Source organism: Ranitomeya variabilis, chromosome 2 (assembly GCF_051348905.1).
Source record: "Ranitomeya variabilis isolate aRanVar5 chromosome 2, aRanVar5.hap1, whole genome shotgun sequence".
Taxonomy (NCBI): domain Eukaryota; kingdom Metazoa; phylum Chordata; class Amphibia; order Anura; family Dendrobatidae; genus Ranitomeya; species Ranitomeya variabilis.
Genome location: NC_135233.1, coordinates 206,710,526 through 206,738,308, shown reverse-complemented (window position 1 = coordinate 206,738,308; position 27,783 = coordinate 206,710,526). Strand labels below are relative to the sequence as shown.

General features: G+C 45.1%; 2 protein-coding genes across 6 annotated transcripts in view; one reads left to right on the top strand and one right to left on the bottom strand.

Moving 5' to 3' along the window:
• Window positions 1–15,848, bottom strand: part of RABGAP1 (RAB GTPase activating protein 1) — a 238,587-nt gene extending 222,739 nt beyond the window's left edge. For all 5 annotated transcript variants that reach the window (XM_077283511.1, XM_077283512.1, XM_077283514.1 and 2 more), the window contains exon 1: window positions 15,734–15,848. The gene's annotated coding sequence lies outside the window, so the exon portion shown is untranslated. The remainder of the gene's footprint in view (window positions 1–15,733) is intronic.
• Window positions 384–5,629, top strand: LOC143803697 (uncharacterized). The gene is made up of 5 exons (XM_077281474.1): window positions 384–533; window positions 4,158–4,362; window positions 4,456–4,615; window positions 4,725–5,558; window positions 5,617–5,629. The coding sequence occupies exons 1-5, from the start codon at window positions 384–386 to the stop codon at window positions 5,627–5,629; spliced, it is 1,362 nt and encodes a 453-aa protein (XP_077137589.1).
• Window positions 15,849–27,783: the final 11,935 nt, after the last annotated feature.

Here is a 27,783-nt window from a genome sequence, read left to right as displayed (position 1 = left end):
TTGTTCAACCCTGCCGAAACGAGCCAGACACAAGGACATGACAACTTTCCCCAGGACAAAAGTGTAAAAAAGCCTGCTCCAAAAGGCACTTACAAGCAGAAAATATCACGGTGCTGCAACCATCAAAACTTCCAATACTAATCACAGCAACTCAATATGTTCTGAATCATATTTCCCGGAGGTGGTCTATGGATTTTGAGCATGTGCGTGATTTTATTTTTTGTTGTTAGACCCAATCCTAAGAGGGGTTGTTTTGATACTGTATGTTCCAGAGAGCACCACTCCCCTGTCTCCCCGCCTCCTGCTTGCTGTGTTTGACTGACAGGCCAAAACACTACACTCCCCGATGCTGCAAGCAAAGGACACAATGGGAGAAGCACAGGATGACTGAAGCTGGTCAGATAAAGCCATCTATCCAGCTTCTGAGCAGCTCTTACAAGCGTCTGCTGGAGAAAGCTTGTAAACCATGCTCTCCTCGCCGAGGAGACCGGCTCCTGCAGAAGGCAGTTGAAGCCGAAAACCTAAGCTGTAAGGTACAAAATTAAAAATCCTTCTGTTCTTGCCAACAGAGAGGATTTTAATACAAGGTCACTTGAATGTTTCACACATTAAAGACATGACAAACTTAAAAAAAAAAAAAGAAACAAGTGGCAACTTTTATTGAAAAAAAGGGGTCCACTCACAATGGAGGAACAGGGGTGACCGGCTGATGGAGGATGAGCACCATGAGAATTAGTTCTGCCCATAGTTACTACATCAAAGGAATCACATTTTCATTTAGGACTGGCTTTAATTACGGTTTTCACTCATTTAATGGAAGCTTCTGCTCAGAGATAGACACTTAGGCTACTTTCACACTAGCGTTAACTGCATTACGTTTCAAAACGTCTTTTTTCAGAAAAAACGCATCCAGCAAAACTTTTTGCTGGATGCGTTTTTTCCCCATAGACTTGTATTGGCGACGTATGGCGACGGATTGGCATACGTCGTGTACGTTTTACGACGGATGCGTCGAAATTTGGCGACACGTCGTCTCAAAAAAACGTAGATTGTAACGTTTTTTGTCTCCGCCTAAAAAACGTGTCGCGACGCATCCTGCGGCATACGTCGTTGGCTGCAATGGAAGCCTATGAGCGACGGATGCGTCGGGACACGTCGTACGACGCAATACAGCGCTGCAATACGTTTTTTTTACACTGAGCATGCTCAGAAGAAGTATTTTGTTGCCAATTGGTCAGACACCCCCAAATCTATATAAACCTGGCCTGGGCCTTCAACCCCACATATGCCAGCAAGATCCAGAGAGAAGACTGCCAGCAAGAGCCCAGCCAGCAACAGGACCCCAGCCAGCCACAAGACCCCAGCCAGCCACAGGAGCCAGCCACCATAGAGCCAGCCACAGGAGACAGACATAGGACCCCAGCCAGCCACAAGACCCGAGCCAGCCACAGGACTCCAGCCACAGGAGCCAGCCACCATAGAGCCAGTGTGAGTATTGCAATTTTTGTGTGCATCTGTGTGCCTGTGCATTTGTGTGTGTATATGAGGTACTGACTACAGAAAGAGCTTAAAACCTGAAGAGAACCTGAGGCCTGCCATCGTCCTGCACCAGCCAGTGCCATGCTAGAGTCCAGATGCACCCTGATTCCAGCCACTGTGAAGACCTGCTGCTTCAGCCAAAGGATTGTCAGCCTTTTGTATGTGTGTGTGTGTGTGTATGCGTCTTCTGATTGGGTTCACCTTTCTGCCTTTGTTGTACATATGTGTATTTGCATAAAGCTATGTGCGTGCATGTGTATGTGTGTATTTTTGTACGGTTGTGTGCTTTTGTATCATGTGCCTGCACCTTATTATGCCTTTGCCAATTTTATGCCTGTTCATGTGGGAGGGTATGTGTCCATGTGCAGGATTGCATCAGCATTTGGTCAGGATTTTCCATCAGTATTTGTACGCCAAAATCAGGAGTGGGTGATAAAATCAAAAGTGTGCCTGTTTTCGTATTATACTTTACCTAATTTTTACACTCCTGGTTTTGGCTTACAAATACTGATGGGAAATCCTGACCAAATTCTGATGCAATCCGGAATGTGGACACATACCATGCATGTTTTTTGTGTGCGTCTTGTTGATTGCATGTGCATTTGTCCATGCTGTAATTGGTTATTTGCCTTTTTCTGATGTATTGACTGTATAGTGGTCTGTGCAGCATGTGGTTTAAATGTGTTTTTTTTTTTTTTTTTTTAAATCTGATGTGTTTTTTAAAAAAGTCTAGCGGTGTGCAGCTTGTGGTTTGAATGTGTGAGTGTGGTTTTTTCTATTTAATAAAAGTGTTGATTTTATTTTAATTACTGTTATAACCATTAGCAGTTGAAGTACTTGTATTTAAAATAAAGAGCATGTCAGCTCCTAATTGTGATTTTTAAAAAAAGAGAGAAAAAAAAAAATAATAAAATGTGTTTTAAAAAAATGTCCGTAGTATTATTTCATAAAGGTAAATTTAAAACTGGTGTATGTACCAATGGTTACACATGCAATACAGGGTTGGTTGAGGGCTCATTTTTTTAATAAAGGTTAACTTGTAAAGTTTTTTTTTTTTTGGGGGGGGGGGGGGGGAGGTTATTTTTTTTTAAATAAAATGTGTCAAATATATTTTTTCATAGTGTTAACATTTTAAAATTTTATTTTTTGGGACATGGAAATGAATGGTATAACGTGCAACTTTTTGGGGGTTTTTGTTGTTCACCTGTATGAACATTTCTGACATCATTTCAGTAGGGTGTTTATCATTGAACATTACCTAGTTCAGGGGGTGGTCTAACTATAGATCCATTATACATATTAACAGATAAACCAGGACCGCAGCCACTGATCAGCCCACCAGGACCACAGCCGCTGCCCACCAGGACCACAGCCGCTGCCCACCAGGACCACAGCCGCTGCCCACCAGGACCACAGCCGCTGCCCACCAGGACCACAGCTAAGTGTTAGAAGTAAGTTTTGAAGACCCACAATCTGCTACTTCAATGTGTCGAGCAGATTGCAAGTGTCTCTTTAACTTACAGAAACACCAGGACCACAGCCGCTGCCCACCAGGACCACAGCCGCTGCCCACCAGGACCACAGCCGCTGCCCACCAGGACCACAGCTAAGTGTTAGAAGTAAGTTTTGAAGACCCACAATCTGCTACTTCAATGTGTCGAGCAGATTGCAAGTGTCTCTTTAACTTACAGAAACACCAGGACCACAGCCGCTGCCCACCAGGACCACAGCCGCTGCCCACCAGGACCACAGCCGCTGCCCACCAGGACCACAGCTAAGTGTTAGAAGTAAGTTTTGAAGACCCACAATCTGCTACTTCAATGTGTCGAGCAGATTGCAAGTGTCTCTTTAACTTACAGAAACACCAGGACCACAGCCGCTGCCCACCAGGACCACAGCCGCTGCCCACCAGGACCACAGCCGCTGCCCACCAGGACCACAGCTAAGTGTTAGAAGTAAGTTTTGAAGACCCACAATCTGCTACTTCAATGTGTCGAGCAGATTGCAAGTGTCTCTTTAACTTACAGAAACACCAGGACCACAGCCGCTGCCCACCAGGACCACAGCCGCTGCCCACCAGGACCACAAAACAATGTCCTCTTCTGACAGCCCTCCTCCACAGCAACAGCGTGTATCGGTAAAAGTTAACGCAAAAAATGGGTTTATTTTTTTTGGGTTTTTTAAAATTACATTTTGATGTCTAACCACATGCATAAATTATGTTTCAACAGGAAGCTGAATCAGATGAGGAGCTGTCAGAAGGGGGCGAGACGGGTGGAGAGATGCTAGTGGAGGAGGAACCAAGTGTAAGTAGTGGTGAAACAGTTTTTTCGCACATCACACTGCACCATACACAAAACAGATTTTCATACATAACTAAACACAGAAAATATATGCCTACATTACTGAGAATTTGTTTCCTTTATTTCAGGCTGCTGCTGCTGCCGCTGAAGGTTCTCCCAGACACTCCCAGAGTCGGCGGACTCGTCGCCGCGGTCGGCCATCAGTGAGTTTTTTTTTGTTTTTTTTTTGGGAGGGGGATTCTATTGGTACTTAGTGTTTCAGTGTACTAATAAGTTTGTTTTTCTTCTTCCTTTTTTTTGGCACAGGCTTCACAGCGTGCTCCCGCAGTAGATGACGATGAAGACGATGACATCGACATTGATAATCTAATTGAGGAGGTTCGCGAGCGGGAGCCGCTGTGGAACATGGCTGACCGCAGGCATGCCGATACCGGTGTCACCCGTCGGCTCTGGGACGAAGTGTGTCGCAACCTGTTTCCAAGGCGGGAGAGCCTTCATCCTCAGCAGCAGAGCAAACTAGGTAAGTATTCACTTTCCAGTGATGTTTTGAGCTGACTGTAATGTATTGCATTTACCAATTTTTTGTTTTTTCTTTTGATTCTTGTCTTCACAGTTGGAAAGGTTAGGAAGCGGTGGCGGTCACTGAGGGATCGCTTTAAGAGGGAATTCAACGATGAGATGAAGGCCCCGAGTGGCTCTGCAGGAAGGAAGAGGAGCAAGTACAAATATGGCCAGGCCCTCTCCTTCCTGAGGCGAACCATGCGGAGCAGAGTGTAAGTATTCTACAGCCCACTAATAACCATGTTAACCTGTCTACTTAGTTTGCTTTCAGTCAGGGCTTTTTCATTCCAATGTATTAATTTTTTTTTTTTTCTTTCACAGCACCTTCTCCAGCCACCGTGCGCCTGCATCTTCCTCTGCGCCCTCTGGAGCGATCCCTCCTGAGTCCGCCACTGAGGGCCACGTCGGTAGGCCCCACACCTCTGTCCCCTCCTCTGACCCCTCTGTCCCCTCCTCTGACCCCTCTGTCCCCTCCACTTCATCCGCCCCAAGCAGTGGAGCATTATTGCAGGCTTCATTGCTCGCATCTGATGCTGAACAGTTAGCGTTCCCTTTACCCCACCCCTCTGATCCTGCCACCTCGACACCACCATTAGGTTCGTGGCGGCAGCGACAGAGGGGTCAGGAAAGGAGCTATGCTCCTGAGTTCTTACACCTGAATGCATCCTTCCAAGGCTCTTTCAAAATTTTGGGAGAGCAAGTGACTGCTGGTTTCAACATGGTGCAGTCACGCATCAGTGAAACAAGCCAGGAAACCAGCAGTCGCTTGGATAGGCTGCATTCAGCTGTAAGTCCCGATCCGGCCAACCTTTTTTTCCAATCCATGCTCATGAGCATGGAGAAGCTTTCTTTTGAGCAACAGATGCGGGTAATGAATACCTGCCATAATGCTGCACTGCAGGCCATTAATGAATCGACCCACACACCTCCCCACACCTCCACTCCAATTCCACCCCAGGCCCCATTTCCACACCATACCCCCCATTACCAAACCCAGCCCCAATACCCACACCAGCACCATTACCAAACCCAGCTCCAATCCCCACACCAGCACCATTACCAAACCCCACGCCAGTCCCACTACCCTACCCAGTCACAATACCCGACCCAGTCCCCACAACAATCCCGGCCCCCAGACCAAATTACTTCCCCAATGTTTTCCTTACCCAGCTTTTCTCTTCCCCCTACCCCAACACCACCCCCCTCTGGTCAGCCTCTTGGTTTAACCCCCCCTTCCACTGCACCCCAAACAAGTAGGGTTTCCCCACCTATCGACGTGGTCCAACCTTCCTGCCCCTCCTCCTCTCATATCTCCACCCAACACTTTGAAAATTTGTAAAGTGTTATTAATGTAAATAATATTATAAAAAATGTTCAAATTTTAAAAAAAAAAAGTTGGAAAATAAAAATATATTTTTTTTGCAAAACAAAAAAAAAAAAAAAAGAGATAAAATAAATTTCTGATTACAATTCTACTCTTTGTGTGTGTGTGGATTTAATAAGGTAATATAATAAAAAAAGGTTTAATAAAAACAAACACCAGACATGTAAAAGGTATAACATAATGGTTTTACTAGCAAGAAAACCAAGCTTTTGGGCCTTTTTTTGGGGGGGGGCTGAAACACTTTTTTTACATAAACAAAACACATGGGAAACAGGTTACACAATCATGTCTTGCCACGGGATCCGCCCGACAGGTGAGACAAAATAATCGGCAAACTGGTCCCTCATCCTTGTAACTGAACTTGTAGAGCGAACCGAGCTGCTGCGGTAGTCCCACAAGGTGGTCTCCAACTCTTCATCATCCAAAGAAACGGGCTCCTTTGACAGGACAAAGTTGTGGAGCACCACACAGGCTTTAACTACCTCGTCTATAGTTGTTGTTTTCAGCTTGATAGCCGTCAGCAGAACTCGCCACTTCGCCGTCAATATGCCAAAGGAACACTCCACTACTCTTCGTGCTCTAGTAAGCCGGAAATTAAAGACCCGCTTGGTATGGGTTAAGTTCCGGCTACTGTACGGTTTCAGTAGGTGCGGCGACGGTTGAAAGGCTTCATCACCTACACAGACATATTCCAGGGCTGGGTCATTTGTTCCTGGCAGTGGTCTGGCTGGCGGTAAATCGTAGGTCTCTCCATAAAGGCAACGACCCATCGGAGAGTTTTTAAGAACTTGCGAATCGTTGGACCGTCCATATGCTCCGATGTCCACGGCAAGGAACCTGCAGTTGGCGTCTGCAATAGCCATAAGGACGATGGAGAAATACTTCTTATAATTATAATACTCCGATCCTGTTCCTGCCGGTTTCGCAATCCTTATATGTTTCCCGTCAACTGCACCCACACAATTAGGGAAATTGCAAATTTGCAGAAACTCTTCAGCACTTCGCAACCAGATTTCCATGGATGGTTGGGGGATATACTCTGGTTGCAAAGTGGTCCAAACAGCCCGACATGTGTCCTTCACTATTCCAGAGATAGTTGAAATGCCCAGCCTGAACTGATAATGGAGCGAAGTCATAGATTCACCCGTAGCTAGGAAACTTTAAAAAAAAAAAATGTTAGAAAAAATTGCACAGACCAACAAGTTTTAATATGGCACTGTTATTTTTTTTTTAAGGACGGGACACCCAATAAAACCAGCATGAAACCAGTGTAAAAAAACAGTGGAATGTCCGCCAAGAAAACCCAAATTACATGCTGCAGAAAATAGTGCGCAATATGGCAGCGCAGTATTGTCTGCAGCGTGTAATATAACATTCAAAATGACCAATGAGAGAAAAAAAGCAGTTGCATGTCATCAAACCCAAAAAAAAAAAAAAAAATGCAGAAAATGCAACGCAATATTTCAGCGCAGTTTTTTCTGCAGTCTGTTATCTAACATTCAATATCAGCAATGACATTTAAATAAAGCAGTGGAATGTCCGCCAAGAAAACCAAAACTACATGCTGCAGAAAATAGTGCGCAATATGGCAGCGCAGTATTGTCTGCAGCGTGTAATATAACATCCAATATCAGCAATGAAATAAAAAAAAAGAGGCTTACCGCAGGGTCACCATCAGCCGCTCCGCCGGTGTGATGGCAAGCCTCATCCTTGTATCCTGTCTTCGGATGACATCCTCCATTTTTGCAAGCAAAAAATCGAAATGTTCCATCCTCATCCGCACGTAGTTGTGGAATTTGTGTGGATTGTGCCGCAACTCCAGGTAGAGAGTGGGCTGGACACCCCGGGTCATCCGTAGTTGATTAATCGGATGAATCCACAGTCGTCTCCGTCTCCGTTGCTGCAGAAGCATCCTACGCCTTTCCGCTGCCGCCTCCTTCTCCCGCACTATGATATCCAGGCGATTCGTCTCAAAGATAACGTCGGTAACCAAACTAGCAATCCTCCCAAGAACACCTTCCATCGCTGCCACAAAACTAAAACCCACAAAGATGGGCTGTAAATACAGTACTATATAGTTTTTCAAATTTTCCAGTAGCCAATCAAATTTTGGGAGCCTCCCCTTTTAAAAACGGATCCGTCGGAAAAACGGATACAACGGATGGTAAAACGTATGCAACGTATGCAACGCATCCAGTATTTTCGACGGAAACGTTTAGCGGATTTGCGACGGATCCGTCGAAATGCTGGATGCGTGGCATACGTTTGTCACCGTTTTTCACTTTTTTGACGCATCCGTTTTTTCGGCAAAAAAACGGATTTGCGACGTAATGCAGTTAACGCTAGTGTGAAAGTAGCCTTAGATGGCAGACAATGCTTCTTTGTAGGAAGCGGGGAAAAAAACAATCTGATATGAAGGAGCCCCTCTGTGTGTGTAGGACCCCGTCATGGATGAGAATATTGCTGGATTCTCCAGGTCACTACCACATAGTATACCACATCCCCTGTAATTGTTATGCTTTGGCAGCTTTCTTCCATTGCCACTATGCAGTGGGGGAAATAAGTATTTGATCCCTTGCTGATTTTGTAAGTTTGCCCACTGACAATGACATGAACGGTCTATAATTTTAAGGGAAGGTTAATTTGAACATTGAGACATAGAATATCAAAAATAAAATCCAGAAAATCACATTGTATAAATTATTTACATTTATTTGATACCTCTGGCAAACAAGACTGAGGCTATGTGCACACGTTGCGGATTAGCCTTAGGAATTTCTGCTGCGGATTCTGCCTCTCCTGGCAGAAAACGCACCTGCGGTTTTTTGTGCGGTTCCGCAGCGTTTTTTGTGCGTTTTTGCTGCAGTTTTCTTGCGGATTTGCTGTGGTTTTTACCCCTGCGGTTTTCTATAATGGAGTGGGTACAAAAACGCTGCAGATTCACAAAAAAGAAGTGACATGCTACTTCTTTTAAACCACAGCGTTTCCGCAGCGGATTTTCAGCAAAGTGTGCACAGCATTTTTTTTTTCTCATTGATTTACATTCTACTGTAAATCAATTGCGGATCTGCAGCGTTTCTGCACCTCAAAAAATGCTGCGGATCCGCAGAAAATCCTCAACGTGTGCACATACCCTTAATACTTGGTGGTAAAACCCTTGTTGGCAAGCACAGCAGTCAGACGTTTTTTGTAGTTGATGATGAGGTTTGCGCACATGTCAGGAGGGATTTTGCTCCACTCCTCTTTGCAGATCATCTCTAAATCATTAAGATTTTGAGGCCGTCGCTTGGTAACTCGGAGCTTCAACTCCCTCCATAAGTTTTCTATAGGACTAAGATCTGGATACTGGCTAGGCCACTCCATTACATTAATGTGCTTCTTTTTGAGCCACTCCTTTGTTGCCTTGGCTGTTTGTTTTGGGTCATTGTCTTGCTGGAAGACCCAGCCACGACTCATTTTGAATGTCCTGGCGGAGGGAAGGAGGTTGTCGCTCAGGATTTTACGGTACATGGCTCCTTCCATTCTCCCACTGATGCAGTGAAGTAGTCCTGTGCCCTTAGCAGAGACACACCCCCAAAACATAATGTTTCCACCTCCATGCTTGACAGTGGGGACGGTGTTCTTTGTGTCATGGGCAGCATTTCTCTGCCTCGAAACACAAGTTTGAGTTAATGTCAAACAGCTCAATTTTTGTCTCATCTGACCACAGCCCCTTCTCCCAATCACTCACAGAATCATCCAGGTGTTCATTGGCAAACTTCAGACGGGCCTGCACATGTGCCTTCTTGAACAGGGGGACCTTGCGGGCACTGCAGGATTTTAAACCTTTACGGCGTAATGTATTACCAATGGTTTTCTTGGTGACTGTGGTCCCAGCTGCCTTGAGATCATTAGCAAGTTCCCCCCGTGTAGTTTTAGGCTGATCTCTCACCTTCCTCATGATCAAGGATACCCCCCACAAGGTGAGATTTTGCATGGTGCCCCAGATCGAAGTCGATTGACAGACATTTTGTATTTCTTCCATTTTCTTACTATTGCACCAACAGTTGTCTCCTTCTCTCCCAGCATCTTACTTATGGTTTTGTAGCCCATTCCAGCTTTGTGCAGGTCTATGATCTTGGCCCTGACATACTTAGAAAGCTCTTTGGTCTGCCCATGTTGTAGAGGTTAGAGTCTGACTGATCAGTTGAGTATGTGGACAGGAGTCTTTTATAAAGGTGACTATGTACGACAGCTGTCTTTAATGCAGGTGACTAGTTGATTAGGAGCGTCTAACTGGTCTGTAGGAGCCAGAACTCTTAATGGTTAGTAGGTGATCAAATACTTATTTCTCACTCCAAAATACAAACAGATTTATATAATTTATACAATTGGATTTTCTGGATTTTATTCTATCTCTCAAAGTTAAAATTAAGCTACCCTTAAAATTATAGATTGTTCATGAATTTGTCAGTGGGCAAACATACAAAATCAGCAAGGGATCAAATACTTATGTCTCCCAGTGTATGTTCGCTAGCATTGCTGTCATAAAATGGAGAGGTTATTTTGTCTCATCGAGTTACCACCTACACCCCTATTACTTTTCAGGGGGGGGTAAATTCCCATTTACGGTACTTATGACTCCACAACAGTTGGTTACCCGAGAATCACAGCAACAGAAATCTCAGCGGCAATCGTGATCCGAAACTGCTCCTCGGAGAAATATTGAGGTGCTGAGCTGCAATATTCCTGCGACTCACAGATGACCCCAATGTTCCTGTGTAACACTTGCCTTAGCCCCCACTTATGTTAAGCTTTTGCCAGACAATTTAGAGTTAGTTCACACTAGGCATTTTTGCTGCGTTTTTTTTTATGCTAATTTTCAGCTGCGTGTTCCAGTACCAGCACAGCCTATGAGATTTCAGAAATCTCAAGCACACACCAGGGCTTTTTTTTTTATCAGCAGTATTTTATGGTTTGCATGGTTTTTTGGACAATAGAGCATGTCACGTCTTTCAGCGCTTTTTCACCTATTGACATGAATGGGTAGTGAAAAAATGCAGGTTTTGCTGCGTTTTTGTGTCAAAACCGGACTCTGCAGAATAGGACTTTATTTTCAGCACTAAACTTTACCATCATGCACAAGAAACAAATCTAGCATGCGAAAACCGCAGCAGAAAAACGCAAGAAAAGCATGCTTTTTTCCTGTAACTTTGTTGTTGCCAAGAGATCAGGTTTTGCTGCAGAAAAAAAATTGCTGAAAAAACGCCCAGTATGAACTTACCCTAATGTGCACATCAGGAAAGCTCTTGTCATACTAAACAAATCCAAAGGGTCACATTAGAGCCCTGTAAAGGCCAAAAAGAGGGTCATTTTGGCCTCCATGAGATAGGAGTACCTCAGTATACCACAAAAATAAAAGTATGAGATGGAAAGGTAGGAAAAAAATTTATATAAAAAAAAGCATCCCTTAGTATGGAGCGGCAGCGCTCCACCACCATTCATTCCCACGAGAGCTGCCATCAGATTTTTCTGCAAGATTGCCTTGTGCAGGCGTGTACTACAGAGGACACAGCATGAACTTCAATCCAATATTGCGGCCAGCATGCAGCCAGCGGGTAAGGAAAGGGTGAATCAAACACCCGAAAACCCTGCCCATATGACCGCAAACCTGTCCCGACAAATTCAGGTGACAGGTTCCCTTTAAAAGCCGACATGCCTGATCCTTCTTCTTACCAGCATCTGCTGTTGGGAGAGAGATGGGACACATCTCATATATGTTCGGTGGTCGACCAGTCCTGGAGGGCTCGGCTGACACCTGCAGATATCAATACAGCACACAGCCAGAAAAGCCGCCTCCATGCAGTGTTCATCCAAGTATGTGGGGCGCAGGGATGGAGAAGAGGTTTCCTTCCTTTTAGTGAATGTTGGTGGTCCTGGGGGATGATCAATGTTTCTGGCTATACCCAGCAGACAGTACTTGGCACAGCCCTATGAGGTCATGCCCAAAAACAGCAAAGTGCAGAGCAACACAAGGACAATAGTTAATAGTTACAATGCCACATAAGTGGATTGTATGTGATAATGTGGGTTACTGAGCCAAACGAAAACATTGCAAAGCAAATATTTGATGCAGGTTGGCCTGCAGAATCTATTAGGTCAATAAGGTTGGTTAGAAGAGACTGAAAAGCCTTCACGATGTAAATATCGGGGCAGGAAACTGCTTGGTTGGACATAGAAATGATTGGGCGTATTCAGCTTTGCCTTATAAATAAAGGTAAAGTCCTTTATCCTTGTAATATAATGTGAGTGTCTATAGTGCTTTAAAGGTGTTGTCCGATCTCAGAATAAAAGTTTGCAGTGACGGCAGATTGCCAAATCGTGGCAGTGTGAGATGCGCACAGTCACTATTCCCCATACGAGTGGATGGTGATCACATGGGTGCAATTTGCAGTCACAGGCAGATTAGATGAGCCTGGAAACAGTCTAGTCGGACTGTGGCAGAGAGTATGCATATCACATACTTGTGGTCACATGACCGCCATTCCGGGCACTGACATCGGAGAATCTTCAGTGTGCATTGAGCACGACGTGAGGATTAACAAGTGTGCAGTCGCCGAGTGACTGTAGACTTAAACCCATTTAAGTTACCATGATGACTTAGCAGTGATAATCTGATCTGTAGCATGTATTGCATGGGAGAGATCTAGGAAAAATTGGACCCAGAAAATCCAATGTGTAAACTTCAGAAAGCATGCCCCCGGGGGCTTATTCAATTAATAAACACCAGATTTCTCAGGTAGCAGTAGTTTTAGTGGCCAAACCTCTCACCAGACGGCCGTGGTTTCTGGCTGCGTGGTCTAGCGACACTCACAGCTGTGAAAAGTATTCGATCTTTCAGAACTTTTAGAAGTCTACGAGCAGCTTCACAAAATCAGATACTTCTCTGTATCTACACTGTGTGCAGAATTATTAGGCAAGTTGTATTTTGATCACGATACTTTTTATACATGTTGTCCTACTACAAGCTGTTCAGGCTTGAGAGCCAACTACCAATTAAGTAAATCAAGTGATGTGCATCTCTGTAATGAGGAGGAGTGTTGTATAATGACATCAAAACCCTATATAAGGTGTGCTTAATTATTAGGCAACTTTCTTTCCTTTGGCAAAATGGGTCAGAAGAGAGATTTGACGGGATCTGAAAAGTCCAAAATTGTGAGATGTCTTGCAGAGGGATGCAGCAGTCTTGAAATTGCCAAACTTTTGAAGCGTGATCACCGAGCATCAAGCGTTTCATGGCAAATAGCCAACAGGGTCGCAAGAAGCGTGTTGGGCAAAAAAGGTGCAAAATAACTGCCCATGAATTGAGGAAAATCAAGCGTGAAGCTGCCAAGATGCCATTTGCCACCAGTTTTGCCATATTTCAGAGCTGCAACATTACTGGAGTAACAAAAAGCACAAGGTGTGCGATACTCAGGGACATGGCCAAGGTAAGGAAGGCTGAAGAACGACCACCTTTGAACAAGAAACATAAGATAAAACGTCAACACTGGGCCAAGAAATATCTTAAGACTGACTTTTCAAAGGTTTTATGGGCTGATGAAATGAGAGTGACTCTTGATGGGCCAGAGGCTGGATCAGTAAAGGGCAGAGAGCTCCACTCCGACTCAGATGCCAGCAAGGTGGAGGTGGGGTACTGGTATGGGCTGGTATCATCAAAGATGAACTTGTGGGACCTTTTCGGGTTGAGGATGGAGTGAAGCTCAACTCCCAGACCTACTGCCAGTTTCTGGGAGACAACTTCTTCAAGCAGTGGTACAGGAAGAAGTCGGTATCGTTTAAGAAAAACATGATTTTCATGCAGGACAATGCTCCATCACATGCCTCCAACTACTCCACAGCGTGGCTGGCCAGTAAAGGTCTCAAAGAAGAAAAAATAATGACATGGCCCCCTTGTTCACCTGATCTGAACCCCATAGAGATCCTGTGGTCCCTCATAAAATGTGAGATCTACAGGGAGGAAAAACAGTCCACCTCTTGGAACAGTGTCTGGGAGGCTGTGGTGGCTGCTGCATGCAATGTTGATCGTAAACAGATCAAGCAACTGATAGAATCTATAGATGGAAGGCTGCCAAGTGTCATCATAAAGAAAGGTCGCTATATTGGTCACTAATTTTTTGGGGTTTGTTTTTGCATGTCAGAAATGTTTATTTCTAAATTTTGTGTAGTTATATTGGTTTACCTGGTGAAAATAAACAAGTGAGATGGGAATATAGTGGGTTTTTATTAAGTTGCCTAATAATTCTGCACAGTAATAGTTACCTGCACAAACACATACCCTCCTAAGATAGCCAAATGTAAAAAAAAAAAAACACTCCAACTTCCAAAAATATTAAGCTTTGATATTTATGAGTCTTTTGGGTTGATTGAGAACATAGTTGTTGATTAATAATAAAAATAATCCTCTAAAATACAACTTGGCTAATAATTCTGCACACAGTGTATACAGAAATACGCCTGCTGAGGGTTTACAAGGACAATCAGATGCATTATAACACATGGGTGGTGACTGAGCGCCGCTCGCAGTGCACAATGAAATGTTTGTCTCCTTAAACTGGGAATCGCTTCTTCAAACAAGCGTTACACCATGAACCCCCCTACCATGAAAGAAGAGACCATGTCCTCCAAAGAGGAGAGGCCAAAGTGCCCAAAACTGCAAAGTACTAATATCAAACCTCAGATAATCAAGAACAAACACAAGAAATCTAGAACAAACACCAGAAACATTGCTTCAACCTTCAGATTGCTCCACAGCGCTCCTCCGCTCTCATTATCACATACTTTTGTGCTCTAGAAAATAAAACCACAAAATAACATGCTGGGAGTGTTATATATATATATATATATATATATCCTTTTTGGAGCTGTGATGTCAGCTCCCCAAACTACACTGTTATGGGGGTATGAGGGAAATTGGAGCAGAAGAGCAGATATTCTACTTCTATTTTGCTAAACTATTCACATTTGTCTTCACCAAGCGTCCATGTTTGTAAACAGGAGAGTAAGAGCCAGGAACAGTAGGGAGAACCCACACACACTGCTCTCCTAGTACGGCAGGGGGCTTCTATCAGAATCCCCGACAAACAGGATTTTGACACATATACACAATCCTCTATACTGTGCTCCCTATGTACAGAGGACACATATACACAATCCTCTATACTGTGCTCCCTATGTACAGAGGACACATATACACAATCCTCTATACTGCGCTCTCCATATACAGAGGACACATATACACAATCCTCTATACTGCGCTCTCCATATACAGAGGACACATATACACAATCCTCTATACTGTGCTCTCTATATAGAGGACATATACACAATCCTCTATACTGTGCTCTCTATATAGAGGACATATACACAATCCTCTATACTGTGCTCTCTATATAGAGGACACATATACACAATCCTCTATACTGTGCTCTCTATATAGGACACATACACAATCCTCTATACTGCGCTCTCCATATACAGAGGACACATATACACAATCCTCTATACTGCGCTCTCCATATACAGAGGACACATATACACAATCCTCTATACTGCACTCTCCATATACAGAGGACACATATACACAATCCTCTATACTGTGCTCTCTATACAGAGGACACATATACACAATCCCCTACACTATGAGATCGGGCAGAGCGGCTCCGCTATGGTCCCTCCTCCCTGCACGCAGATATTAGCAGCTGTCGGGTGGTGACACTATTTGGTAACCAATAGACAGAGCAGACGTCGTGAGAGTCGTAAAGCGCGACAGCCCTCAGAGCCGCCGCTTTTCATATGGCCGCCAGCCCCGCGGCACTGCCACTCTGCCGCCGCCTCTCACCGTCACAGCCGGCACCGCTGCAGCCCCCTCCTCCGTTATTCTACACCCCGTACTCAGGTTCCTCACCTCCCGGATCCAGGCCATGAACGGATCCGCGCCGGAAGTGACGACACGCACCAGCACACGTGACAGGAGAAGGCGCTGCACTGTAAACATCCGCCGAGTGTTCAATAAACTTTATTGACAGTAACAAAATAAACAAACACTAATTCCAGGTTAAGAAAAGGCGGTCTGGTTAACGCAGTCCGTGTTTGGCTGAATGTACAAGTGTTTAGTCACATGTTCGGCTTGTTTTGCTGCTTCCTCAGCCTTTGAAATGCTGTGTACACAGTCCGTGAGCTCCAGGGCCTCGGATATAGTGTTGCCATGCAGCCTGGAGGGTGTAAACTCTTTTGCGACTAGGAGCCCAAAAGTAAAGAACATTTTCCCTCCATATTTTTTTCCAGATGTCCAGGCCACCATTTTTTGTTATGTTTTGCCCTCCCCCACCAGAGGTTCCTGCTCCCCCTGAAGGTCCCATTTATTTTCTCACACAGGAGAATTGCAAGTTTGGTAGTAAACCACGTCAAAGCCATTAAAATGAGTCTCAGTACATACGGCGTCGTAGGTTTAGGCCACGTTCACACTAGCAGTATTTGGTAAGTGTTTTACATCAGTATTTGTAACCAAAACCAGGAGAGGAACAATCAGGAAACGTATAATAGAAACACGTCACCACTTCTGCATTTATCACCCACTCCTGGTTTTGGCTACAAATACTGATGTGAAATACTGACACAAAACACTGAACGTGTGAACGTGGCCTAACAGTTGGTTTTTATATGAAAAAAACTTGTCAAGTGTTAGACTGCTCTGATAAAGACTCCATGTTGTTAAGTGCCTAGTGCCTCTGCATCAGAAGGAATCAAATTTGTTACTGATTTCCTGAAAAATTGCAATTTTGGGATTCAATTTACACAAATCCAGCTAAATCAGGCTGACCAGCCTGACTAAAGAACTGAGACGGGCTTCCAGGATCGCTGAGCGGAGATGGAAGCGATCCCGCTCTGCTGACCACTTCACCGCATACAAGCAGTCCCTCGCCAGCTTCAAGTCCACACTCACTGCCGCAAAACAAACTTACTTCTCATCTCTCATATCCTCCCTGTCTCACAACCCTAAACAGCTTTTCAACACTTTCAATTCTCTACTCCATCCCCCTGCACCCCCTCCCTCCCCTCTCATTTCTGCTGAAGACTTTGCCTCTTTCTTTAAACAGAAGATCGATACGATCAGAGAAAGCTTTGGCCCACAGCGCCCACTGCCCCTCTTAGCCACCATGACAGAAGATCAGCTCTCCACCCTCCTGTCAAGATCACACCTCACCACCTGCACGCTCGACCCGCTCCCATCCCACCTCATCCCCAACCTTTCCATGGTCTTCATCCCAACCCTAACGCACCTCTTCAACCTCTCACTCACAACAGGTGTCTTCCCCTCATCCTTCAAGCATGCCAAGATCACACCCATCCTCAAAAAGCCCTCCCTCGACCCATCCTCTGTGTCTAGCTATCGCCCAATATCTCTTCTTCCTTATGCCTCCAAATTGCTGGAGCAACACGTCCATCTTGAACTGTCCTCCCACCTCTCCTCCTGCTCCCTCTTTGATCGGTTACAATCTGGCTTCTGACCCCATCACTCAACTGAAACTGCCCTAACTAAAGTCACCAATGAACTACTAACTGCCAGGAGCAAGCAACACTACTCTGTCCTCCTTCTCCTGGACCTGTCTTCTGCCTTTGACACTGTGGACCACTCCCTTCTGCTACAAATCCTCTCATCTCTTGGCATCACAGACTTGGCCCTTTCCTGGATCTCGTCATATCTGACAGATCGGACATTCAGTATCTCCCTCCCCCACACCACCTCCTCACCTCGCCCCTTGTCAGTCGGTGTTCCTCAAGGCTCTGTTCTAGGACCCCTACTCTTCTACATCTACATCTTCGGTCTGGGACAGCTCATAGAATCCCACGGTATGCAGTACCATCTCTATGCTGACGACACGCAGATCTACCTATCCGGACCTGACCTCACCTCCTTACTTACCAAAATCCCGCACTGTCTGTCTGCTATTTCAGCCTTCTTTTCTGCTCGCTTTCTACAACTAAACATGGACAAAACAGAATTCATCATCTTTCCCCCATCTCACTCTACCCCTCCACCAGACCTATCCATCAATGTCAATGGCTGCTCACTTTCCCCAGTCCCACACGCCCAGTGCCTCGGGGTGATCCTCGACTCTGCCCTCTCTTTCAAGCCACATATCCAAGCCCTTGCCTCCTCCTGCCGCCTCAAACTCAAAAACATTTCCCGGATCCGCACATTCCTTGACCGCGACACCGCAAAAACACTAGTGCATGCCCTTATCATTTCCCGCCTCGACTACTGCAACCTCCTACACTCTGGACTCCCCTCTAGCACTCTGGCACCACTCCAATCCATCCTACACTCTGCTGCCCGACTAATCTACCTGTCTCCCCGCTATTCCCCAGCCTCTCCCCTATGCCAAGCCCTTCACTGGCTTCCTATCGCCCAGAGACTCCAGTTCAAAACCCTCACAATGACCTACAAAGCCATCCACAACCTATCTCCTCCATACATCTGTGACATGATCTCCCGGTACCTACCTACACGCAACTCCGATCCTCTCAAGACCTCCTCCTCTACTCCCCTCTCATCTCCTCTTCCCACAACCGCATCCAAGACTTCTCCTGTGCTTCCCCCATACTCTGGAACTCTCTACCCCAGCACATCAGACTCTCGCCTACCATAGAAACTTTCAAAAAGAACCTGAAGTCTCACCTCTTCCGACACGCCTGCAGTGATCCTGAACCTACTGAACCGCCGCACAACCAGCTCTACCCTCTCCTAGTGTATCATCACCCATGCCCTGCAGACTGTGAGCCCTCGCGGGCAGGGTCCTCCCTCCTTATGTACCCGTGTGCCCTGTTTTTTGCTCCTGTTTAATGTATTTGTCTATATTTGCCCGTATTTCAGATGTAAAGCGCCATGGAATAAATGGCGCTATAAAAATGTATAATAATAATAAATCGTGCTCAGCCACCACTATTTTGATAAGATTCTTTGGAAGGTCAGGAAAGAGTTAATTAAAGATTGTAGTTGCCTGTCCTACTGCCACAGCTATCCGCCAGTTTTCGGGATATTCCAGCATTGGCTCAGACTCACATGCAAAGGGTGATAACACGTCCTTGAGATCAATGAGCGTAGCTTCTTCCCATGTGACCCCGTGAGACCTAGTCAGCGACACAGGACTCTGTGTGGAGCAATGGCGGCTGGACAGGTCTTTTTTATTTTTACCCCCATCCCACTCCTGTTTTTTATGCCTTGGGGTATGGAGAGATTTTAGAGCATGATAAAAATCGTTCTGGGACACTTTTGTTTCAGACGGAATTGCAGCACCCCAGAATCCTGGTCGTTGCAGTAATGTCGTTCTTCCACCAGGGGGAGTGATGTTACGTCTGATGGCAATAAAGGAGATCTTCCTACCAGGTATCACAAACCATACACCACACTTCACACTCCAGACCACCAGGGGGAGCCTGGCTCCTATCTACTAGGGCACTCCTCACAGTTGGGTAAAACTGGTGGGCTGGATAGAAAGTTAGTGAGAAGCTGGCTGGGCTTTGCCCAGGCAACACCTGTCAGGCAGACAGGGGAAGGAGGAACATCAGAGCTGCAGACAGAGGGTCCCTGACAGGGGTGGGATCCTGTCAGAGGCCTAGATAGAAGGCTACGGAGCTGCGCCTGCCCCACGTGCGGCAGCATCCTAACAAAGGACACGAAGAGAACTGTGTTGTAGAGGGTGAGAAACGAAGTCATAGCACAAGGAGATAACACCAGAGGGAGTTCTGCCCTGTAAAAGGCTGCTTCCTTCTGAGGCGCGAAGCCGGTGGCCGGAACACCGAGGGAGCAACCGTCTCCAAGCCTTGCTCCAGAGACGGGCAGGACAGTCAATTCCAAGTTGGCTGCCCGACCTTAATACCTAGGAGACACGGTGGCAACTTGTGGGGGTCGGGGCGTCTCTAGGGTCCCTGTAAAAAGCCTCAGGCCATCAGTCATACGGTTTTGTCCTATCCATACCACCAAGAAGGCTTTGGCGCCGAAATGTGCGTATGGGTACTTGTTACTATAATCCATGTCTGGTAATCTAATCATGTTATTTATTTTTCTATACCATTTGGTTCTCTTTGTTTTTAGCATGACGCCTTAAATGGGGGTTATATATGGAATTTAGAGCATTGTGTTTATTGAATACTATTGCACTTTACTAGTTACACTATATTGGTCCTACACAGTGTCTCTTATGATTATTTCAATTCATCTTTGTCTTGAGATCAAATGTTACACTATGTAGTTACTTAACTTAACCTCTCTTGTATGTGTACCAATTTTTGGCTAGTTTGGTATGTATATTTCTTTAGGATTCATTTAATGAAGTTTATTTTTTACTCTAAAGATGATGTGATTACCTTCACCTTCTTTTCTATATGATCTATCCTCTATCTGCTGGAACCAGTTTCTACGGCTCTTGTTATTTTGTATCATGTTAATGACTAGAATACACTAATAACGTACTTATCCTTTGATAGTATACACAACAGCTTCTTGTTTTTATTTTACATAATGGAGTATGGCAATTGAGAAGGGGTTGTTGAGTAGTGAACAATCCCTTTAAATCCTTTTTTTTTTTCTTGTATGAGCCGCAGATATGATCAACAAATTTAAGCAGGTATCTTTATTATCTTTTATAAAAATGAAGTTCTGCATTAGAAGCGTTACAGCCTCCAAAACCATCCGATTCATTCCTCCAACACCAACCGTAGATTTTGCATCCTTACAAGAGAAGGCAGCTGAACCTTCAATGTACTTTGACTAGTGGTGTTGAGGGAGGATTTAAATTGATCCTTCACGGTTAACCCAGTGATTTCCAAATTAATATACAAGGTGTTGCCGGCAACTGAAAATGACCAGACGGAGACGTGTGTCTCTGTATGGGGGATCGAGCTGATCTCTGGCCCCCGTTTATTCTGTATGACTTATCATTGTCATAGAAATTATACTTCAACCAATCAGCATAAGAACACGCTCACAATTCTTAACCTATAAGAATGCAGGAAAAACTTAACCCATGAGGATACAGAAAAAATGGAAACTACAGATATAGTCATGTCTTTTTGGCATAGTATATGTTTTTCTAACAGATGCCTCAGTCTTGTATAGTGATACACCCCCGAATCTATTATCTGGCTCGAGACAGAAAACTCAAGGTCTTTATACCAATTATGAAACATAGCCTAGTTGCATACCAGGCTTGTGAACAAAAAGATAAAGTTACTTCATGGCAGCTGTAACCTTTTACCTAATTAAATAACAGAATTTATCTTTAAGCAACAAGAAAATGGAGTCAAAAACACAAAATGGAGAATCTAGCACAAAATGGAGAACCTTTCATAATTTGTTCCTTCACATTCCCCCCTAGATAAATTTTGTTAATTATTGTCCAGCATCAGAGATACTATCCCGAGCTCTAAGCTCGAGGGGTACTGGTCTTCACATGACTGGTGCCATGTTACCAGCCATTTTAAGTACAGTTTCATTAATATCTACAAGCGAGGGAAAAATCTTATTATTTCACAGTCTAAGATATAGCAGTACAAAAAGTATATAAGAAAATATATTTTCACCCTGACAATCCCCCCTAAACACTAAGTTTTTTCCCTTAAAGAAAGATCCTTCGAGACTGTCCATGTGATGGGAAAAGGGGAGGTGGATTTCTTCATCCAGACACCTCAGAATCTCTCCCCTAGCGAGAGGCCTCCAGGCAGCTGAACCCTTCACTAACCTCACATGGAGTTCTCCCACTGTCCCTAAACTAAATCACTTAGCATCATCTGAGAATGGGGGGGTTCTGTCTACTCTCTTGAGGGGGACATACTTAGGGATCTCCCTTGGATCAGTACCATCGTACTCTGGTGGGTCTACTTCTTGATTGAGGAAGGTGCCAGTCGAGATTGCTTTCACTAACTACCTAGGCCTGCCCAGGTGTACTTATACACTCACCGGCCACTTTATTAGGTACACCATGCTAGTAACGGGTTGGACCCCCTTTTGCCTTCAGAACTGCCTCAATTCTTCGTGGCATAGATTCAACAAGGTGCTGGAAGCATTCCTCAGAGATTTTGGTCCATATTGACATGATGGCATCACACAGTTGCCGCAGATTTGTCGGCTGCACATCCCAAAGATGCTCCATACAAGGCAAGATGGATCCATGCTTTCATGTTGTTTACGCCAAATTCTGACCCTACCATCCGAATGTCGCAGCAGAAATCGAGACTCATCAGACCAAGCAACGTTTTTCCAATCTTCTACTGTCCAATTTCGATGAGCTTGTACAAATTGTAGCCTCAGTTTCCTGTTCTTAGCTGAAAGGAGTGGTACCCGGTGTGGTCTTCTGCTGCTGTAGCCCATCTGCCTCAAAGTTCGACGCACTGTGCGTTCAGAGATGCTCTTAGGCCTACCTTGGTTGTAACGGGTGGCGATTTGAGTCACTGTTGCCTTTCTATCAGCTCGAACCAGTCTGCCCATTCTCCTCTGACCTCTGGCATCAACAAGGCATTTCCGCCCACAGAACTGCCGCTCACTGGATTTTTTTTCTTTTTCGGACCATTCTCTGTAAACCCTAGAGATGGTTGTGCGTGAAAATCCCAGTAGATCAGCAGTTTCTGAAATACTCAGACCAGCCCTTCTGGCACCAACAACCATGCCACGTTCAAAGGCACTCAAATCACCTTTCTTCCCCATACTGATGCTCGGTTTGAACTGCAGGAGATTGTCTTGACCATGTCTACATGCCTAAATGCACTGAGTTGCCGCCATGTGATTGGCTGATTAGAAATTAAGTGTTAACAAGAAGTTGGACAGGTGTACCTAATAAAGTGGCCAGTGAGTGTACATCTATCATATTGTCATTATTTGTTTGTAAAATGAGAAAGGTTGGTTCTCAGGGTCAGCCAATTATTTTTGCATAGCTAGCTAGTCAGAGGGCCTCCAGGGATAATATTCCTGTATCTGTCTTACCCTACGTTCCCTGGTGGTGGGAGCGACATGACATGCTGGTCTACAGCTCCTTCCCAAAAGGATTACTGTCAGCCTACTCCCAAAAGTTAATGTCCCCACTATCCACCAACCACAATCCTGTGTCAGCTTCTTATATCACTGCATGTGATCTTGTCTGGACAGGATTCAGTGTAATTCTCTTAGGTCGGGTTGCAGCACTGGTCATACAAGTGTTAGGGCCCAAATCCTCAACTATATCCTGAAAGGCATCACAGCTATAATTAACAAATCTTTGTTCTCTGTAATATATAAATATATATATTTGATCCATTCAACATTTTTATTAATCTGCACCTGTGGGATTATAGAAGCAATGCCAGCATAAATCTGGTTCTGGGCTTTAAACTGGTCAGGCACCCCCCTTGGCTCTCCAATGGCATCAATATATACTAGTGGATCTTCTTCATAACTCATGTGGAGCTGATCAAAACTTCTCTTTCTGGTAGGTTCATCAGGTATCTTTGGTGTACATATATTGTGTATGTTTAATTAGCAAATCAGTATCTAGAGGACTGTTCTCTTTGCAGAAACTTGTCTTGAAGATCCCTACTGGTATACCTGTGGTGTCGTGGGAATTATAGCAGGTGTAATTGTCAGCTAATACGGTTACTTCTCCTGGGACCTTTAGTTTAGGTTCCTTATGAATTAGTGGGACATAATCTGGGCAATCAGTGGACTTCAAACCTTTCAACAAATTCATGACACAGGCGGTGGTGTTGTCATCAGGAAAAAGCAATGCATGTGTGTATAGGTGTGTATTCGCAGCAGCACAAGCAATACATCCTACAGAGATATTCTGGACTCTTACATTATATCTCACCCATTCTAACCATAGTTTTTTCCTTGGGGCTGTTTGTGTTTCTATGGAGAAAACCTCTTGCCAACTGAGACCTGGAATGGGTATCACTTCATTAACTACATGTTGCAAACGCTCACCTGGGCCTGTTTTAGGTGTACTGGTAACAGGGGCCTTGGTTGGTCTGAAACTAATATCCTGGAGCTGTATATGGCCTAAATTCCCATGGTATCCACTACTAAATACATAATTATAATGCCTTCCCAGTACAAATGTCTGCAGGTCAGCAGATTGGGGGCTTTCAAGATTTAGGAGGAGGGGGTGACAACTTTTACCCCATTTACAGCCCCTAAGTGGTTGCAGAAGGGCTGTTAGATGCATTCTCTCACGAAGACTCCTACCCGTCCTATCCTTAGAGAACATGGCTTCGCTAGGTTTATATCCCCAATCATCTCCCGTATTCCAGGCAGCATCTGTCCAATGATGACAATTATTGTTGTATTGTCTGGTAACACATTTATAAAACTGGATAATCCCCTCTACCACCCGTTCAGTCTCAAGGCACTTGACTACAGCACAGAAATCAAATCGCCAGATATTCACCGGGGCTGTCAGGTTTACCCAGAGAATAGTGGGACCAGAATTCTTATTTTTGCAATAGGGGCCGAAGAGGTAGGGGCGAGGATAGCCCCTGGTCCCAGGATCAAAAACAACAGCAACATTTCCCTTCAGTCACTACTGTGACTAAACACTGGTTCGGTCTCTTTTACAGTGTGAGGCGTGGATCCAGGTGCTCTTTCCTTCACGTTTTACTGCAGTGGGGGTAACCAGGATCACCGTGTGAAGTCCTTCAAATCTTGTCTGGAGACAATCTCTGCACACAAACTTTTTCACATACACCAGGTCTCCTGGCACAAAGGGATGGTGTCCAGGAACCTTGTCTGGGTCTGGAAGAGAACTGAAGACAGTTAAATGCACTTTGGCAAGGTGTTCATGTAAGGCCTGCACATAGCTAGTCAAGTCCTGGTACTTGAGCTGCAACTGTTGTGGAAAGAAACATTCAAGATTGGGGCTCCTGCCAAACAGAATCTCATACAGTGACAGTCCTGTCTTCCTGTTTGGGGTATATCTTACTGGAAACAAAGCTAGAGGAAGGCATTCTGTCCATGGTTTACCAGTCTCTGCCATTGCCTTCTGGATTTTAAGCTTAAAAATTCCATTTAGTCTCTCCACTCTTCCACTACTCTGCGGATGGAGTATGCAATGCTTGACTTACCCCCAGTGCTGCCATTACCTCTGACATGATCTCTCCAGTAAAATGGGAACCCTGATCGCTTTCAATGACTTCAGGAATTCCATACCTGCATATGATCTCAGCCATCAGTTTCTTCGCCGTTGTCTTAGCCGTAGCTTTGGCAACTGGGTAGGCTTCTGGCCAACCTGAAAATAAATCAATGCAGACCAACACATACTCATACGTCCCTACCCTGGGTAACTGAATATAATCATTCTGCAGTCTCTGGAATTGGTTAAAGGGCCGGGGAGTGTGTTTGGATGGGGTTTTCACTGTCCTACCCTGATTATGTGTGGCACATATCATGCAGCTCTGTACCTGCCTTTCTGCGCAGGTGGAAAACCCCGGGGGCAATCCATTGTTTCTGTAGGGTGTCACACATGGCTGTCTTCGAGTGGTGCACATTCTCGTGCAGAACCTGTGCCATCATTGGGTACAGTACCTGTGGTAGGCAGACCTTTTCACCCCTCCCCCATAGTCCAGTGACGGTATCAGAGCAAGCCCCTATCCTTTGCCACCTATCTTTCTCCTCCTTACTTGCCTGTTCTTGTAACCGGGCTAAGATGTCTTTCAACACAAGTGGGGATGGTGGGGTGTCTAGGTGATGTACTCTAGAGGCCACAGGAGTGCTTGCTGCTTTCTTGGCAGCCTGGTCTGCCAGTGCGTTACCCTTTTGTCCGTCCATCAGTGCCTTTGCTATGTGCCTTTACCTTTATGATGCCTGCTTAGGTGGGAAACTGTAGTGCATTCATAAGTTGCTGGACTGCCTCAGCATGTTTAAAGGGGTGGCCATTTGCTGTCAGGAAAGCCCTGGCTCTCCAGATAGGCCCATAACCGTGTGCAATGCCAAAAGCATACCTGGAATCAGTGTAGATATTTACAGTCTTACCTTCTGCTAGTTTGCACGCTTCTGTAAGCGCCTTGAGCTTCTGCTTCTTGTGCAGACATATGAGCTGGCATTGACTCTGCCTTGATTACCTCATGTTCTGAGACCACAGCATATCTGGTACAGTAGCGTCCTTGGTCATCTTGGTGACAGGATCCATCTACAAAAAGCTCAAAATCAGCATTAGAATGGGCACACTAGAGACTAGCCATTTCCTGAAACATCAATTCTAGACAATCATATGGTTTGGAAACCTAATCTTGTTCCTCTGGATCCATTCTAGAAAGAAAAAGAGTGTCCTTTTTCATGTCACCTACTCCTCCCCCCTTTGGATCCATAGGTACTAGGAGAAGAGTAGCGGGGTTTAGGACAGTGCACCTTTTCAAAGTCACATTAGTAGGCATGAGAATAGCACACCGAAGTCGCAGCTGTCTGGTCATGGACAAGTGGCTAGATTATACTTGGTTAGGGATACTATATACATCGTGTGGGGTATGGACCATCAGTAGGTAATTTGATTGAGACCATGAGGGTTTTAACAGCTTCAGCATTCTTCACTGGAGTCCCGGCGGTGGTAATAAACCCTCGATTGGCCCATTGGGCTCTGAAATCATGAGCAATACCAAATGCATACTGTGAGTCCGTGTATATATTAGCTCGCCTGTCTTTGGCCAGAACACATGCAGTAGGCAGAGCCTGAAGTTCTACTTCTTGTGCTGACTGTGAGGGAGGAAGTGCAGCTCCGTGCACTACAGTATCTTCCGTAGTAACAGCGTATCTGGTGTGGAATCTGCCAAATCATCAGCATATCTTGAACCGTCTTTCAGGGCATTGTAGAAAGGTTGCATTATACGGGATGCGTCCGGTATCCACTGACAACAATAAGTACATAGTCCAAGAAAACGCTGGAGTTCAGTCTCATCTTTTGGTAAAGGAAGGGAGCTGACGGCTATTTTTCTTTTTTTTGTGAGGTGTCTGACACCCTGAAGGAGACAGTGACCCAAAAATATCACTTGACCAAGGCAGAACCGAAATCTCGAGGCCGAAACCCGACAGTTCAGATCTGCCAGATACTTGAGAAAACTAACAGTGGCAACAATGGCTTCCTGCTCTGTCTGTGCACACAACAAAAGATTATCCACATACTGAAGCAGCGTGACATAGGGGTGTTCTAATTGCCAGGGCAAAAGACACTCTCCCATATTTTTTGCAAACTGATTGGGACTTCTTTTTGGGCCCCCTGTGGCATAGCTGTCCGCATCAATTGTCATCCCTGATAAGTGAATGCAAACAGAAACTGGCAATCTGGGTGTAATGGAATGCTGAAGAAGGCATTGGCAAGGTCAATAACTGTGAACCAAGCAGCATCCTGAGATATCTGGGACAAAAGAGTATGTGGATTAGGCACCGGAGTTTCTGGAACAGTAACTGCATTAACTGCCCGTAGACCTTGTACCAGCCGGTACACAGGGGGTTGGCGGGTGGGGTCTTTTTCTTAATGGGAAACAAGGGCGTGTTCCATGGGGAAACACAGGGTATCAGGACACCATTATCGAGTAACGTTTGTATTTGCCCCTTGAGGCACTGCTCCTGATCATGTTTCAAAGGGTACTGATGGACTTTGGGAAAAGGGGCACCAGGTTTGAGAAACACTTTTACTGGTTCTACAGGCATTATTGGGGGAGAATCTGGGTCTATCAGGACCATCATAACTGTGGGAAGGGCATGTAGGATACAGATCTCATTATATTAATCTGCATAGGGGTTATATAACGTAAGGACCATCTGACCATCATCTTGGAATTGTATTCTGGAGCGGAACTGTGATAATAAATCTGCCCCCAGTATATATTGGTGCTTTGGGATTGAGGGGCACAGAGCTTACAGTCGGGAGAAGAGGCTTGATTTCCTGGGGAGGGACCTTATCATCAAGCAGGGAGACCCCCTGTTCCAAATCATCA

Bases quoted from the DNA above. Each gene is read 5' to 3' on its own strand.
- LOC143803697 (XM_077281474.1), top strand. From the start codon at position 384: ATGACTGAAGCTGGTCAGATAAAGCCATCTATCCAGCTTCTGAGCAGC. The intron at 534-4,157 runs GTACAAAATTAA...CAGGCTTCACAG, and splicing joins CCGAAAACCTAAGCTGTAAG to CGTGCTCCCGCAGTAGATGA. The intron at 4,616-4,724 runs GTAAGTATTCTA...TTTCTTTCACAG, and splicing joins CGAACCATGCGGAGCAGAGT to CACCTTCTCCAGCCACCGTG.